The 17,821-nt window shown below is 41.3% G+C and overlaps 1 protein-coding gene across 1 annotated transcript in view; it reads left to right on the forward strand.

Annotated features, from left to right (window-relative positions):
- The window catches only part of MFSD6 (major facilitator superfamily domain containing 6), a 27,881-nt gene continuing 10,060 nt past the window's right edge, over positions 1–17,821 (forward strand). The window contains exons 1-3 of the mRNA XM_030952086.1: positions 1–117; positions 8,174–9,764; positions 14,732–14,829. Coding sequence (XP_030807946.1) covers positions 8,227–9,764; positions 14,732–14,829 — 1,636 coding nt within the window. The 5' untranslated portion in view covers positions 1–117; positions 8,174–8,226. The remainder of the gene's footprint in view (positions 118–8,173; positions 9,765–14,731; positions 14,830–17,821) is intronic.

The following is a 17,821-nucleotide window of genomic DNA, read 5'->3' on the forward strand; positions in this document are numbered from 1 at the left end:
GCGGCCCGGCCGGGGGGCGGGAGGTGCGCGGAGCCGCCGCCCGCAGCAGCCGCGGCGGCAGGGGAAGGGGCTGCGATGCTCCGGGCCGAGCGCCCCCCGGAGCCGCCCCCGGGCGAGGTGAGTCAGCGCGGCCCCGCGGTGCGCGGGGGCCCGGGCCGGCAGCCGGGGCCGCCCGGCGGGACGCCGCCGCCTCCCCTGCCCGCGCTCCGCGGGGACGGGCGGCCGGGGCTGGCTGTGGCGCACCGGGATGGGGAGGCCGTTCCCCCCCTGTGTCTGCCCCGGCACCGGCTCCAGCGCCCTCCCATCGGGGCGGCAGGCCTCGTCCCCGCAGCCGCCCGGGATGCTGCTGCCCCTGGGCCCGCGCCGCAGCTTTTCCCCAGCGGCGTTTCCTGCCGCGCCGGGGCCGGCCGGTTGTGTCAGCCTTGGCGGCCGCTGTGGTGGGTGCCAAGCTCGGTGGGGTGCCGGCCCGCTTCTCCTGAAGCTCAGCATCGTGGTTGAAGCGTATATATTTTGCGGCCGCGCCGTATAAAATACCCTCTGCCCTCCCCGGTGACGGAGTCGTAGTCCCGGAGGTGGCCGCTGGCCGGGCCGTGTCCCACGGGAGCTCCTGCACAGGCATCGCCGCACTTCTCCTTGCCGCCAGCATCCAGGCGTGGCGTTACGTGTGGCTGTCACTCGGATCCAGAGCCCTTACATCCTTCAAATACCGTGGGGTTTAGTAAGCGGGCTGTCGATTGCTCCTCTGTTTATTGGAACAAGCGTAGGAACAGATACTTATTTAGGCAGTCAGAGCTGAAGGTGCCATAGCTGCTACGGATGCCTGCGATGTTCTAAGTTAGATGGAGTTTTAAATCCCTGTCTGTTTAGCAGCTTTTAGCAGCAGGCTCTTTGTAAATGTTGTGTTAATGAAAAAGTGCAGTGTTGAGGAGTGATAAACTTGGTTGGATAAACTACCGCAGAAGAGAACAGCTGAATAAACATAGTGCTGAAGTATTTCAATAAAAACTTCTCCGAACATTATTACATTACTAAGATGTATTAGGTCTTGTTGTCCACTAGTTGGTAACGTCCAAGGAAAGAGATTACAAAATTTTTTAGCTTGGTTATTTTGTGTGTGTTTTTGTTTCACCGGGTAGAAATAACAGACAAAGGTGACGTGTATTTTGTTGTTTGTATTCTCTGAAGACCCACCAAGGAACAGGAGAAAGCAAAACAATCATCCCCTTAAGGGTAGTGTTTGTGGTAGTAGTCATAAGTCCAGTAAAAATCGTAAGAAGACTTAAAAAAAAATCAAACACGTGGAGTGAGAATGTGAGAGTAGAAGCTGACGGTGTGAGGAGCTAATGGGAGGAAGCTGTGATTTATCAGTAACAGAGCTGGTACTAGGGTACAGCTTGAATGCAGCCTAAAATTCATCTTAATCCTCAGCTACAGTACAATGGGCCTGAGTTTATATAGCGGTGTGGGAAATTGTGAGCTGGTGGCATGATCCACCTGCAGATTGGTCTCAGAAGCTGGAATGGCCAGGAAGGCCTTGCTGTCCTGCAGCTGACCAGGACTGCTGCTGCTGCCAGGCTTGGTGGGGCAGCTGGGTGCCCTTGTCCCTCCCCAGCACTGGCAGCACTGTGCTCCTGGAATGCCCTGGGCACTTGCCTGGGTTGGAGCTGAAACCATACTTGGAAATTACCATCATTAATCAAGTGTAAACCTTGGAGGCAGTTGACAACTGGAAAACTGGTTAGAAAACCTGGAGGCTGATACCAACTAAAAACAAGCTCTTTAACAAATAGAGTCTACTCGGACATCTTAATGTGCACATATTAAATGGAAGACAAGATTGGAATGCAGGAGTCCTCAGATGAGAGTTTAATGTTTTTTCTTTAATAGATGAGGATTCGTAGTATTCTTCGGTTTAATGTTAATAGTGGCACTATTGTAGCAACTTCAGGCCTATCTTAAGTGCATTAAACCTATTATAAACCTGATCTTGACATATTTCAGGCATACTGTTATCTCCCAGTCTAATTGACTAAATGTCTTGGTGTGTAGAGTTTTTACATCCATATTGAAGAAGGTAAAAAACCTATAGCCCAACACATTAAGTAAGTGCATATCACCAACATAAAATAAAGCAGTTTGAAGTGCTTTACTTTGAACACGGTGGTTTCACTTTCATGGAAACCCTAATTATGTTGGTTAATGTTACAACACTTGTGTCTTGTCTTACAATTGAAACAAGGACATTTCCCAGCACAAATTCACTCTGTGAATTATTTCCGATTTTATAAATTCAGTCAGGTGTTCATGCTGGGGCCTCACAGGAGAAACTGCTTACCTTTAATGATGTGGGGCAGGTGGGGCAACCTGTGGGCCTTGTTCTGGATGGCTTGGCAGGGAACAGCCCATCCAAGGGCTCCGCCTGGAGGTTGGCTTAGCTGGGAGAGGCTTGGGAACCCTTGGTGATGCAAGAGGGAATGGAGTCCAGGCACTTCTGTGTCATGATGTAAGTTGTTTGCATAACATTCTCCTCCTTTTTGGCACGGATGCAGGCGACAGCACCGGGCTGCTCCTGAGGGGTGAAACTTGCTTGAAAATGGAAAACGTGGTCTATTATTTATGGCTACTGCAGCAGTGCCTTGTGGGCCTGCTGGATGCAAGGCTTCCTTCTGGAGCTGCTGCACAGATACTGGAGCAGAAAGTATGTTCCAAAGGTTTTGGAGCTTGGATTGATGGGGCAGGGGGGGCTGAAGAGGAGGTGGTGTGCCTGAGCTGTGTGATGGATGCACTCATGGCAGTTTCGCCAGCTGGGGGATGAGTGAGGTGAACCTTTGTGTAGTTTTCAAGTCTCTTTTTCTAGCTGACCTGTTCTTGATCAAAGAATACTTAGTGACTTTAAAAAAAGAGTTTTGAAGAAACATGTTTTCTATTAACAGATTTTAAAATGTTTATATGAAAACTTCATGTGGACTTTAATCTATTTGCTACAAAGTGAGTTTTCTAGTCAGTGAAAGGCTGGAAGGGGTCAACTAAAATGTGATGCCATTCTGGCTGGCTTTGATTTATCTGCACAATGCAAACAGCAGGCTGGCCTGCTCTGTTCCTACAGCTGCATGTTGTTTGAGAGATTAATTGATGATTCCTGCTCTGAGTATGTTTTCTGAGGCTGTATAAATATAAATCTGCTACAGTTAGTAATTTTTTAGGTATTTAATGGGTTAAACCTCTCTTGATCATTTGCACTGTCTTCTCGTGAACTGTCACGGGTTTTTTTGGTGGTTTGTCTTTTAAGTTTCACATACATTCAAACCCAGATTTTGAGTCTCTGCTTTGTGAGTCTTAATTATATTTTAATTCTCAAAGCCTAATGAATGGAATAATTATGGTGAATTAAACTTTATTTAAGAACAACAGTACACTTTCACCTCAAATCTAACTTTCTGTTGGTCTGCAAATGAAGTTTCAATGCCTGGTTCTGTAAGTACTGTGGTATTTTCCTTGAAAGGTTTAGGGATTTGCTACCCCAGGCTGATCTCTTGATTGACTTTTTTTTCTCCTTTTTTTTTTTAATTTGAGATATAGTTCAAAGCAAGGGTTTTTTTTGTCCAAAGTTTCGGGAAGAGTGACTCCAAGGGGAGAGCTGAGTTTTTAGTATACTGTATTATTATTTTTCTTTGTTTCTTTTGTTTTGTTTTTATTCTTGTAATGTCAGGTTGTCTTGAGTAGATTAGCTTTTTATCCTTTCTGATCTTGAAATCCTGTTAATTATTAGGAGAGACAGACTAAATGAGGATCGATTTAAGAAATAAAAGCAAGAATGCCAAGAAGATACTTAAATAAATGTAGAATACCCTCTTTCTACCTACCTGCCAAAGAGGCTCTTACAGTTTTTAAAATGACCACTGCACTGTCATCACTGAATTTCTTGGGACAAATGGTTCTTCCTCCATTCCCAAGATAGCTGCTCAAAGGTGCAAGTCTGCAGGGAAATTGTATCTGTTTGCAGGAGATGACTGGATAAAAAACATGTTCTAGATGTAAAGGCTTGAAAGTGGATTTTGACTTGCTGAGGAATGGGTATTAAAGCAAGTGACAGCAATGTGGGATGATGTGGGGCAGGAAACTCAGAAAAAATAATAGTCTCTACTTACGTTAAAAAAAAATCCTATCTGTGCAAATCTTGAAGGGAGAAGAGCCTTGTGGTTAAAAACGACATTCTTTGTATCTAAGGAGAAGCAGACACACTTGTGCATAAAGAGGTTCGGAGAAGGCGTGATCTCACAGAATACTCCCGGTCTGAGAGCGCTGTGTGTGCCGCGCTTCCCGTGCAGCTGCCAGCCGGGGATGCGCGCTCCCTGCCCGCCGCGCTGGGATCACGCCTGGGGAGGGGGGAAATCGGCACTTCAGGGCTCACTGAGCTCCCTTCGCATTGTAGCCTTGTAGGGGTGATGGGGATGGTGAGGAAACAAGGGCTTGGTTCCCAGTTGTGAGTTCTGTAGCGGTTTGGAAGTGTAAACCTCTGTTAGGATGAAAGCTCATTTGTTAGTTGGAGGACCAAAGTGCTGTCTTGTGACACATGTGCGGTGCCCTTGCTATGCCTCTTCCCGTTTCCTTTGCAGGGCTTTCTCAGGATTCCTGGAGGAGTTCTTTCCACTTTATATCTTAGGGCTTTCTTGGGTGTTTCTGAACCCTAAGTCTGGGGGTAACGCCTCCAAACCATTATTTCTGTTTTTAGAGTGGGGATACCTCACTGCAACCTCTCTGATCTCATTTGTCCTGGCAGAGCAGATTACATTCAGCAGGCCTCTACCAGAATGTTGTGTTCTCTTCAACTGCAAATGAGTTAAAATTTATATTGACTCTGAAGTCCATCTGTTAATTCTCTTAACCTTTCTTCTTTACTCCTATTCTCTGTTGTTCATTCTCAGCTTGCCTTCTGTCCTCCTATTGTCTTATGCATTAAAAAAGTATTTGCAAAGTAAAGATACAGTATTTGAAGGCAATGGTTAAAATAACCAATAGATAACTAGTCCCTTATCACTGAGAAGTATATTGGTTTTTCCATCTATCTAGTTTGCTGCACGTTCAATCCCCAACTGGCACGGGGTTTTTGCTGTAGAAGGAAATCCCTATTGGTTCAGGGTTTTTGTAGATTTCTTTCAGTAACTGAATGAACAGAATACTCTGAATAATAACAGAATAATGAACAGAATACTCTGTTCATTTTCTTGTTTTCAGTCAATTATTTTTAGAATTTAAAACATTGCTTAATATGACTTTCAAAAACCTGACTCCTAAACAAACTAGTGATCAAAACAATAAAGGATGCCATATGGCTCCTACCACTCTTGATGCTGTTATATTTCTGAAGAGTATATTCTGTATTATTAATAACATCCAATGAAGCTCTTAGTGTGGGAAAATATTTACTGAAATTATTATGAAATAGACTTTTCATAGCCTTCTAACCCAGGATGTTCTAGTCAGAATAGCAGGAGTGGATCTTTTGGATTATGGAAATGCAATGCATTAGAAGATGGATGCTGAGGCTGATAAAAATTATGGAGGGGGGAAGAATATGCAGCAACTGGAGAGTTTAAAGATTAACAGTATCATAATTTGTGATGTACTCACTATTCATACAACATAGGGAATTGAAATTCCACTTCAAGAGAAAAGGGAAACAAAATTAATAGTAATTGCTCTAAAAGCTTTTAGTATTATTTATATGAAACCAGCTGGTTCAGAGCTCATATACAGGAATAAACTTGTTTAAATGAGGATGATTTCAAGCCATACTTACAAAGAAGGACAAAGAAGTTGTGCTAAAATATTCACGTGGTTAAAATGTGAGTTCTATCTTGTCATGTCTGGAGAACAGGAAATCTGTTCTTCAGAAGTAAATGCTGTAAAGCTCTAATGCTGCAAACAAGCAAGTTGCTGTAAACAGATGAGCATATACTGAAAGCTCAGTTACAACCCCTTGACATAAGTGGGGCTCTGCACAAGATCTGGAGTCTTTGTTGTCAAAGAAAGGGAAGGCATAAAGAAAATAAGAGCACAGATGATGACTGATCTAATTTACTCATTAGAAGGGCTTGTTTTATGGATATAGAAGTGAGCAAAACCCCACAGTTCTTCCACCTGTCAGGTGGATGTGGTTGGCTGAACCAAAAATTGCAGGAGCTCACTAGACAGCTGCTGGGTTTTGGTTCATGTGGCTTTTGATGGTAACAGGTAGGAGCAAGAAAATGTCCTTTCACATTTGACTGTTCTAACAACTTTATTAGGACTGCCTAATCTTTTGACAGTTGAAATACTTTTTTAAAAATTTAATTGGATTGTCTCTGAGGAAACTGGAGGAAAAACTTGTATCTCTGTGTATATGCTGGCATGGTTTTCATTTACTTCTGACCTTGAATACATGAATATTTAAGGTTCCAAGATTTGTATGTAGCCTTTTCTACCTAAATGAAACCAGAGATCCTCATAGATAGTATCCCATAGAAATGACATTTAAAAGTGAAAAACAGACAAACCTTATGAGTGGTTGGGATTTTAATGGTGGTATTTTTAGACATGTCTTTCACTGAACTGTGTAAGGTTTAGATTATTCTTGTGAACTGTTGCTTTTAGAAATACTCATGGCTTGTTGTCAGCTGTTACATATATGTTGAATCAATAGGGAACAATTAATTTAACATACTAGTGAATGTTAGTCTCTTCTCTCTTATTAGCCTTTGTCAGTATTAAATAATCCATTCCAAATCCATTGTCAGTATTAAATAATGATGAATTATAATTAATTTAAAGGCACTGAATATACTGTTGCATGACTAATTTTAAAGGGATGATATTGTGCTTTCAGATGAGTAATGAAAGACTTATTTAATTGTCCTCTTCTACTTAGAATAAAGTACAGAACTGCAAAAAATACTTATCATAGAATGATATAATATCCTGAGTTGGAAGGAACTCAGTAGGATCATCCTGTCCAACTTCAAATTCCTTGAGCAGGTCAAGATCATAAATGGAGTCCTCTTTGAGAAATTTCAGGTTCTTCTGGTTCTCCTTTCAAATATTGGTCCTTGAAAAAGTTACTCTGTGATAGTAATACTAATCCAAACAGCAAAGGATTACAAAACCAAAATATATAAAATATTTAGCTTTCTCACAATGAACATGAGATGATCTTATTAAGTTAAATTTAAAGGTACCAGTAGAGCAAAACCAGTTTTTTAATAATGATTTGGAGCTGATAGCTGGTGCCAGAGCTGGTTTTTGTTCTTTGAAAAGGAAGCTTTTCTTAGCTAGGCTTGTCTATTGGAATGGGTTGGTTTTAAATGTGAAAGCTGGCTAGTCACTCAAAGTCTAAGGAGTGTTTATTTTTTAGTGTTGCTTATCAATTTTGCAGGCACTTCTGCAGAAGATAAGTGCAGGCAGCTGCAGTGCTGTTACCTCCCAGTCTACCTCTTCTCCATTTCAGAATTTGACTTGAAGATGCCTCTATAGGGCCTGTGTCTGTTTCTTTTTTATGTCTTTGAGATTGTTATCCTAATTTTGGTCTTAAAGCCCCATCCTAATTCCCACCTCTTCCCATTCAGCATAGAAGCTCAAGCCTGCCATCAATTTCTGCTGTAGCTGTGGAGTGCTTAGAAAAATGTTTTCAAGAGGAGACTGCTGAGCCCTTTGAAGGCCATCATGAGGCATTGGATAATATGTGTTGATGATCAAAATAACCTGGATACATGTGGCTGCATTGCTTAATTACAAAATCATGGCTATCCTTTGGCATAGGAGGGAATACTGGAAATAAAGCAGTTAGCCTTGGGGGAGAAAAGCTGCCTTGAAAGAAGAGAACTTGCAAATGCTAGCACTTAATTGCCACAGTAACTCTGAATATATGTTATTCTCTCTCCTAAACATGAAAGATGTTTTATTGCACAATATAAACGCTGATGTTGGGAGAACTTCACAGGATTGGTCATAAAACACATTTTTATTGATGCTACCATGTACCACTAGTCTAGACAAATGGTCTTCTCCACCCTGAATACTGCATTTATTGCTCAGGAATGTTACTTACAAGAAAGAAGCTGTCTTTGTCCTTGATGGCTGGCATTGCAGCCAGCTCCCCTGTGGTACCTTAACCACCCTATGTTTTATTTGTTCACAGGGTAGCCCTAGTTCCTTGAGAGTCCAGCAGATCCTGGATGCTTGTGGTAAACCATGGCAGCTGATGATAAGGTGGCCATTCTAACCGACGATGAAGAGGAACAGAAGAGAAAGTATGTGCTTGCAGATCCTTTCAATGGCATTTCCAAGGATCAAGACTTGCCACCCAATAATGAATCCCCTTCAACAGAGACAACCACTGCCCCAGATGAAGAGCTGGATTGGTTAGAAAAGCACTGTGTCAAAATAAACAACGATCTTCTGATCTCAAAGGTCTTTTATTTTTTCTTCTATTCCGCATATGGCTCTCTCTACCCCTTGCTGCCCGTGTACTACAAGCAGCTGGGTATGACCCCCAGCCAGAGTGGACTTCTGGTGGGCATCAGGTACTTTATTGAGTTTTGCAGTGCTCCCTTCTGGGGAGTGGTGGCAGATCGCTTCAAGAAAGGCAAGATTGTCCTCCTGTTTTCACTTTTGTGCTGGGTTTTGTTCAACCTGGGCATTGGATTTGTGAGACCAGCCACCTTAAGATGTGTACCAAAGGGCCTTCCCCCTGCACATCCCACCAACGCAAGCAGCCTTTTAACAACAATCCTGCAAAACACCTCCATGTCTTCTCCATTAACCACAGTGAGTGCTGCGTCCCCGAAAGTTCGTGGGAGGAGAGACCTGGTCACTTCCAGTTCAGTCACTTTGGAAACAACAGGGACGCCTAATCCTGAAGTAACATTCCTGGTACCTACACAGAGCAATGGTGAGGATTTTACCTTGGAGAACAGTACCCATTTGATTTTGACCGCCACTAGCCCAGCCTCACTAGGAAACACAACTCTGAGCACCACCCCAGCTTCCATCAGCACAAAGCCGATGCCTTCTGACCAAGTTGTGCTTGTTTATGATCAACAAGAAGTAGAGGCCATCTTTCTACTCATTCTGCTGGTTGTCATAATAGGAGAATTTTTCAGTGCTTCCTCTGTCACCATTGTGGACACCATAACTCTGCAGTACCTTGGCAAACACCGGGACCGCTATGGATTGCAGCGTATGTGGGGGTCTCTGGGCTGGGGCCTGGCTATGCTCTCCGTGGGAATTGGCATTGACTATACTCACACAGAAGTTGCCATTGAAGGTCAAGGATGTAAAGCTCCAGAGTACAAGAACTACAGGATTGTTTTCATTGTTTTTGGTGTCCTCATGACAATGGCTCTGATTGTGGCCACCCAGTTTCGATTTCATTACGCGCACTTCAAGCAAGATGAAAATAAGAGAAAAGAGGTCGAGATCTCACAGGTGGACAGAAATGCCTCCAATGAATCTTCAGATAACACTCCTACCAGTATGAGCCAGTCACAGTCTTTCAGTTTTTGGGACCTAATTAAACTGCTGTGCAGTATCCAGTATGGCTCCGTGCTCTTCGTGGCCTGGTTCATGGGGTTTGGATATGGCTTTGTGTTCACCTTTCTGTACTGGCACTTGGAAGACCTGAATGGCACCACCACTCTCTTTGGAGTTTGTTCGGTGCTCAGTCACGTGTCTGAGCTGACTGCCTATTTCTTCAGCCACAAACTCATTGAATTGGTTGGTCACATCAGGTAAGATGGCAGCAATCATTAAAGAGCTGTACAAAAAATGGTGACTCTCAGGCTCAACCCTTGTGCTACAAAGTGAAACTCAAGCTAATATTTTTTTTAAATTCATGCTCAGTTATGTGGCTCACATGATGGATTTTTTTTGTTATTTTAAGAGTTGAAAATGCTCTGAAATGCTTGCTTTGCATTTGAGTTGCATGTTAGTATGTGCTTTCTGCCTGGCACCATAACCTTTTGCAGATAGTTCCAGAAAATATCCTTTTTCCCTGATGCATCGCTCTGAGATCTTTGCAAATTGCCATCCATTCAAAGTTTGTCTGTTTTGACATACAAATACCATTAGTTTTTCAGTTTTTTTCCTGTGAGTAGCAGCATTCTGCAAACCTCCTGCTTTAGCCTAGTTCCCCATGCAGGGCAGTTCACTGCCCCCACGGTAGCCTGGAAAGGTGTCAAGGTGTCAGCTGCAGGCTGAGAGGGGAGAAGCTGAGCTGCGGAAATGAGGTGAGCACCTGCTGTGTACACGGCCTCGTAATCAGACTCTGGGTGTTGGCAGAATGAGGTTGCAGCCTGGCAGTGTCACTTACTAGTTCAGGGCTTGCTCTCCTCCTTCAGTTGCAGTGTGTGTGTCAGCTATGAAGTGAGATGGCTGCAGGGCTTGTCCTGTTGTTTTTGCCTTGTGTAAGTGAAAGCGACTGCTTCCAGCATATTAGTGAACATTGGTTTCCAGTAAATTCACTAAATTGACTTAATAGCCTTCTAAAACCCTCTACTACTCTTTAAAAAAAGCACAGGGGAGGAAAGATGGGGAAAATCTGAGTTAATGAAGATGTAAAGGTGGTTTTTTAAATATTTACTCAGGTATTCTGTGCATATAAGTTCAGACTGTGTGTTGTTAGCATCATATCCTTTCCAAATACCCAGTTTATAATCATACAGTCATTGAGATGTAAGTATTTTTAAGCTGTTTGCACTGTTCTTTTTGTGTATTCTGTTCTAAGGTCTTGCTCTTTGTTTTGCTTTTATTGGGATGAATATTTTTATTCATTTGCCCTCTACTAAAAATGTTTGAGATGTTTAGCACAATAATTTGAGAGATTACTTAAAAGATGGCGTTCTTTCTTACTTGAAACTGAGGAGGGTCTCTTTACTTAGAGTTAGTCTTAATCTCTGAATTTGACAATAATTAGTAAGAGAAAATGACACCTTGCATGCAAAGCCTGGAGGAAGGATATGATGATGGAGGAGTGGTGAGAACAGATCACAGTCCTCATAGCTAAATATAGCTTGGGTATGCTCTTTCAGTGTATATTGTAGTACAAAATTCAGGCTTAGACTTCAGCTAAAGAATGAAAACCAGAAGAGTGGTAGGATTGTGAACAAGATTAAATGGAGGGGATGTGAGCATTGGCCCAGCGAAAAGAAGGATGATAAGAGGGGATTAGCTCCTTTTTTTTTTTGCTAAACCCGGATCAAAATTGAATTGTTTAAACACTAGTCCCTGTTTGCTATGAAACAGCATTCTACATACCTACACCTGGGAAATGTATATTAGTCATATTTTAGTGTTATCTAATGCTTGTGTTTAGTCATCACAGTTTGAGATGACTCCTCCTGGTTGCCTGCCACCTTGTACTTTCTGAACTTTGTGTCTTTGTGTGTTTGAGAGGAAGCAAGCTTTTTTTTTCTTCCCCAAAGAAATATGGATGGGAGTTCATAGCTCATCTTCTTTTACAGTTCTGTATATGTGTTGTCTGCTGCCTTCTAGTGCAGATAATAATTTTCCTATTAGGAATAAAGTTCCAATAGCCTCCAACTCCATATACTTAGCCAGAAGCATTCAGTGTTGATATTTTATTTATTTTTTTAATAGCTCAAAATTCCTTTCCTCCTGGTTGTTGGACTTCTAGATGTAGACGTTCTTTCTGAAGCATTTGAATATTATCATTCAATTTTTCTTTCTGTGCTGAGTGTTTCAAGACAGGCATGAGTACCAGAATTGCATGTGTTGTCACAGTAGCAGGAAAAAATGCTACTGAATATCCTTTGTGGAACTGCAAGGAAATGGGCTTTACACCTTATCAGACAAGCTCAGTTTCCCTTTTCAAGTCTTAAAAATCTTTCTGTTTCTACCATTGTATGTGGTGGTACATAAAACCCTTACAACAGTTTGGAACCTCTTATGTTTTCACAGTTTTTTTAAACTAATGTTCAAATTATTGTCCAAGCATTTTACACATGACCATATTAAATATCTGCTGATTAAAATGCCCAATTTCTGACCTCATTAGCTCTGCTATTCATACACTTGTGCAGTGCATGTGTGCTTCTGGTGTTTCTTTGAGAGAGGGTATTAGGAAGAAGTTGTTTACTCTGAGGGGGTGAGGCCCTGGCACAGGTTGCCCAGAGAAGCTGTGGCTGCCCCATCTCTGGAAGTGTCCAAGACCAGGTTGGATGGGGCTTTGAACAACCTGGCCTAATGAATGGTGTCCCTGCCTATGGCTGAGGGGTTGGAACAAGGTGATCTTTAAGGTGCCTTCCAACCCAAACCATTTGTGATACTATGAGCAAAAAAATGTACAAAACTGGCTATTAAATACTTAGACCCCACCTGGTGTAGAAGCACTCAAAACTGCTAGTCACTTAAAAAGATGATGTCAAGCTCTGAAAATAACTTCCTACTTGAGGTTAGGCTAGAATGTGTTTGTGTGACCACAGTTCCAGCATGTGAGCTTTTATGGGAAGCAGAGACTGGTAGTCATGGCTGTAAACAGCTCAGACTCCTTGTCACAAATATAGATTCAGTGCTTTAAATGTTTAACCTGTGAAGTGAGTATGGTAGCAGTGTGGGTGCTGCATATAGGGTTCATAAGGAACATCTGTTTACATTTTCCATTTAGGTCTGATAGGGAGCCTAAGTGATTATTATAAATGCATTTTTGAAAAGACTCTGTAAATATACAAAAGTTTTTGTGTGACGTACCCTATTTATAGAAATCTTCATAAACTGTAATTTACCTAAAATTCTGTACATATATGCTAACAAATTAAGAGGTAGATCCTGACTAAATTGCTGCTCTTAAATTCCAAACCCAAATCTTTCTGCAAATGTAACATGTTGGAAAAACAGGTAGGTGAGTGGTTAGTGATGGTGGAAGAGCTCTGAAGCAGCAGGAGGTCACATCTCTGGTGTGGCTGTGTTAGGGAACAGCTGAGATAGGAAAACAGTTCTTGGAGAACAGACAGAGTTTTTGCTAGACAAAAGTGAAATTAAGCTGTCTAGACCTCATCCTAAACAGAGAGGTGCATCTGTACTGCTGCTGAGGAAAAACAAATGTATATGTGAGGCCATTCCTTTGTATTCCTCAAAGTATGCATCACCCTGGGCCTTTCTAGTAGGGAGGACAGGAGCCTGCAGACCTTGTGAGTTTGGTTACCTTTTGAGGCTGATGTGTCCTAATACATTTCAGAAATGTGGTTGTACATAAGAGCTACATTAAGTTGTGGCTATGAAAGGAACCAAGTTATTTGTTTGGAACAGAAGGCATTAATTAAAGAATGAGATGAAATTTATGATTCACAGCACAAAGAACAAGTTTGTTCTCATTATTGTATAACAGTGAACTTTTTCATGGCTTCCCATGTTTTCTTCCTTGAATGCTTGGGCTTTTGTTGCCTAAAGGCAGCTTAAACCAGCTATTCATGGACCTCACATGTATCTGGAAGCAGCACAGCTTGGTTTGATCTATGACTGAGGGGGGATGACTTCCTGCCAGCTTGCCCGACTTGTTGAAAGTAAATTCATCTTGTTGTGAAATGCACAGGCCTTTTTTGATATCACTGACATGATAAAAACCCTGGTAGTGGATTTTTCACTGTCAACATGTGTATTTGGAGACCTCAGATGTTGACAAGATGCTGTGTTTTTGTGAGGGTGTCTCACTAGATTTTCCAGTGGTTCTGTACCATTTAATTATTGGTGTGCATTTGTAGAAAAACTAACTGAAAAAGCAGCACAAAGAATAAAGAGCCCTTTCACAAGGTCAGTGCTTCACCTTAATTGCATTTATTTCACTTATGCCCAACCAAGGTTCAGACAACAAGCCCTATTGGGACAACAAATTACCCTTGTCGCTGAAAAAAATCTTTAAAGGTTGCAATAGCACCCTTTTTCAAGCTGTAAACATGTTTTCAATTAAGTCTTTGTTTCCCAAGATCCATCTAAAAATAAGAGGAAGATAGCTGGATGAATGAGCACCCCAGAGGGAAGCTGTGCTAAATCTAAGAACTGGAAGGGAAGACTCATCAGGTTAAATGTGCAATGGGAAATGCACTTCACAAATAGTCTTTGTATTTCATTGTTTAAAAGCTGTTGTAAGAATTTTTGTTGGTTTTTTTTCCCTCTAAATTCTGAGATGCAGCATCTGCTGCTTTTCAACAGGATGGCTAAGTTTTATCCTGAGGCATGTTGTTATAAACCATATTGCTTCTGTGGGATGTGTTTTAGAGTAGTTCTGAGCAGTTTGTAGATACTGGGACTATAAACTTATATTAATTGGGTTAAAATTAATTCCTTTAATACAAACCTGCTCCAGGCTTTCATTGAAATAGCAGAATGAATCTCTGGATGATTAGAAAAGCAGGTTGTTTGGAAAGGATGTTGAATGCTCTCAGAAATGCTCTCTCTGAAACACAATCCCATTTAGAGTGTGGCATAGAACTACAGAGCTCAATTAAAAGCTCAGTGGGTTTGCTGTCTCTTTTTCTATTAGGATTTTGAATGTGTTGAATGGGCAGGAGGAGAGTTTATGTTTGGGTGTAGGACTTGAAGGATATATTTTCTGTTGAGCAAATGCTTTAGACTGGCAAACCGTATGCATGCAAATAACTTCTAAATCAGTAAGCTGTATTATAACATACCAGAAAGGGAAAGTGCAGACTGTCCTGACTTCTCCTTTCTCTGTTTCCCTTAGAGTGCTTTATATTGGCCTTGCCTGTAACACAGCACGATACATCTACATCTCCTACCTGGAAAATGCCTGGACTGTTCTTCCGATGGAAGTGCTTCAAGGTAAGACCTTCCAGCACAAGATCAAGTGCTCCCATGTATCTTGTTTTCAAGTGAGCTATGATTAAATAAAAAATCTGGTATTTCTCTATTGTTTTGACCACAAATACCCCAGAAGATGCAGGTTCATAAAACACATAAACCATTACTGTTTATCCTGGGAAATATTTGACGTCAAAAGGGTGGGTGTGCATTTGATTGTGCACAGTTCTGTGTTTATTCAAACAGAACTGTGTGAGACCAACACACCCTTTAAATAAACAAAGAGACAGAAGCATGAGCTATGAGGGTACACCCCTACTGCAAATCCTGTTTGGTGATGAATGTGAACGTCATTAAATGCCAGAGGTTGCAGTCCTTGAAAGGATGCCGCAAAAAACCTCCAAACATAGTCTGGGTTAAATATTTCAGGTTTTTAGTTCCATCAGTACTTTCAGATTATAGAATTTTTGTTTTAATAGCTAGATCAGAAGTTCTCTCAGTGCTTTCTCAATGCTAAGAGAACTTATTAAAGAGACATGCCCTTTCACGAACTTAGTTACAAGGATAGAGGTGTGGTCTATTGACAAGTAACTTGAGTCCTGTTTTCAAATCCTGTTGTAGAAATCTGTAAGAACTTCATTGCAATGTTAAAGTATACATTGTTCTTGCTTAGTTTTTATGACCTTTTTTTTTGTGTCTTTTTTGTGACCTTTTGTTGTGGTGGGTGCCACTTCTCAAAACCATGAAAAAGTGGAACTGTTTTACTTCCTATTTCTTCAATATTTGAAGAGTTCCATTTTTGCCATCTTTTTAAAACCAGTATTTTGGTTTTATATAATAATATTTAGAATTTTTTCCTCAGATTATACTTAGAAGTTTTATTCTTCTGTGTGCAGCATAACTTGAATTTAAATTAACTTTTTCTACGATACTTACAGAAATCTTTGTAAGGTAGACTTTGAGTTACAAAATGCCATTAGAGAGCACTGGGTGGACTCTACATACACACAGAGAGATCCATTTGTGTCCTTGTTCCTTAACATTCCAAGCTAATAAAACACAGTTTATCATATTATAATTGCCACAACAGCAAGCTTCTGAATTTTGTTATTAAAAAAGCCCCCAAACCACAACTATTGAATTGATGCTACATTGTTCATACCAAGTGTTAAAATAGGAATGTGTTACAAAGAAACTGAAGAATGATTTGTGTTATACTCCCACCTGCTCAAACATCTAGGAAAAACAAATGATAAACACAAAGCTTTGGATGTTGCCTTTTACCTAATCCAAAAATATCCCATATCAAAATATAGGAAAAAACCCTTGTGGTTTCACCAATACAGCCATAAGTTTGTGCCGGCAGAATCCTGTAAGTCATGGCTGAAAAAGAAGTTTCTTGCACTTTGAATGTAGTTTTTATTCTGCTGAAATTTCAATATGAATTGCACAATACATAGGTTTGCCTTTACATAGACCAAGAGTACGCAGTACACAAGTCCTGAATAATTGAGATTTGAAGAAAAAATGAAGGACCTTCAAAATAATACTTTGTCATAAATGTATCTGCCAGATGTTACCATATTTTTAGCCACTGCTGAATCATGGCTTCCTTGGTTAATCTGGCTATTTGCAGTTATTTATAGTCAGCAAATGAGAGAGCTAAACCCAAACCAAACCCACGCACAGCTCCCCCACCCAGCCCCAGGTCTCTGTGTTCTGTGTGCCCTTTTCAGACGTCATTTGTTGGTCCCTGATGTCCATGGGTGCCCCGCGTGTGTCTAAGCGCTGCCACTGCATTTGTGGGATTCCAGTCATCCCATTCAGTGTTGCCAAATGGGGGATCAAGGTTATCTTTTTAGAAGTACTGCTGACTTCCCCCCCCCTCCTTTATCCATTCCCTTCCTGCTCTTACCAGTTTTCATCTTTTCTAGAGTTCTGTTTTTTTTCTGCAGCAGTTCCAAGTCCTGTTTCTTTGGGCTCTGCTTGCTCTCCTGTATAACCACTGTATTGTCAGTGGCAGTAAGAAGTGATATCTTAAAGAAATTTGGTGAGGTGGAAGCTCTTATTGTTAAGTGAGCTTGTTGACAGAGGGAAGCAAGAGTTGGAGCTGTTTTCTTTATGTAAGGATTAGAAGTATTGAGAACCAAAAAAGAGTAGATTGTGTACAACATGTGTGCACCATGTGGGCCATCAAGTTGACAGGTCTTTGGAACCCCTTGGTGAAGTCCTTGCTCTAATTGTGCAGAACTTTTTTCCAGGAAGCTGTCACATTCTATGTAAACTCCTCAGCTTGAGGGGTTTTAAGGCTAACAGAAGTTTTAGTTGACTTCTGTAAAAAATTTCTTTTTCTGTACAATATGTTCCTGCAATACAAGCAGGATTATCCCCATGTGCTGTTGCTGGAGGGCATGGAGACCTTTCTGGGAGATGACTCTGCACAGACTGCATCTATTGATTGTAATAAGAACCATGCTGTGTTCCAGCTGCTGTTTGTAGATGGAATGAGGACAGCTCTCATTGCATTGCACTCTCAAAGGAGTAAATGAGATTTAAACTCACTTCTCAATACAAAGTTTTCAACCACTGTGCTGTATTGACTTGCACAGGCAATGTATGAAAATAAGAGCTAAGGCTGAATCTGTAATAACTGAAGATTTCAAGACATCCTTGTAAATCATATATATCTATATATATTGCACACAAGCAATCTTGTTCATTTGGCACTTAGCAGATAAAGTTTTGCTATGCTAGTTAGCTGCAATTTATTGTTCCAGGGCACTGGTCCAGGTTCTCTGATAACAGCTATGCTAGCTCACCAGTTTGCATGACAGGAATTTTTCTAAATTACAAAACCATCTTGTTAACCTGAAAATGAGCTGTTTTCACTTGGCAGTTACTCAGCAAACTCCAAAACAAGTACTATTCTAAGAAGTGACTCCTACTGATGTTCCAGCAACACGGTTATGTCTAGAGAGCAAAGAGTTTGGCCTTTGGCTGACAATAATTATGA

Source organism: Camarhynchus parvulus, chromosome 7 (assembly GCF_901933205.1).
Source record: "Camarhynchus parvulus chromosome 7, STF_HiC, whole genome shotgun sequence".
NCBI classification, from domain to species: domain Eukaryota; kingdom Metazoa; phylum Chordata; class Aves; order Passeriformes; family Thraupidae; genus Camarhynchus; species Camarhynchus parvulus.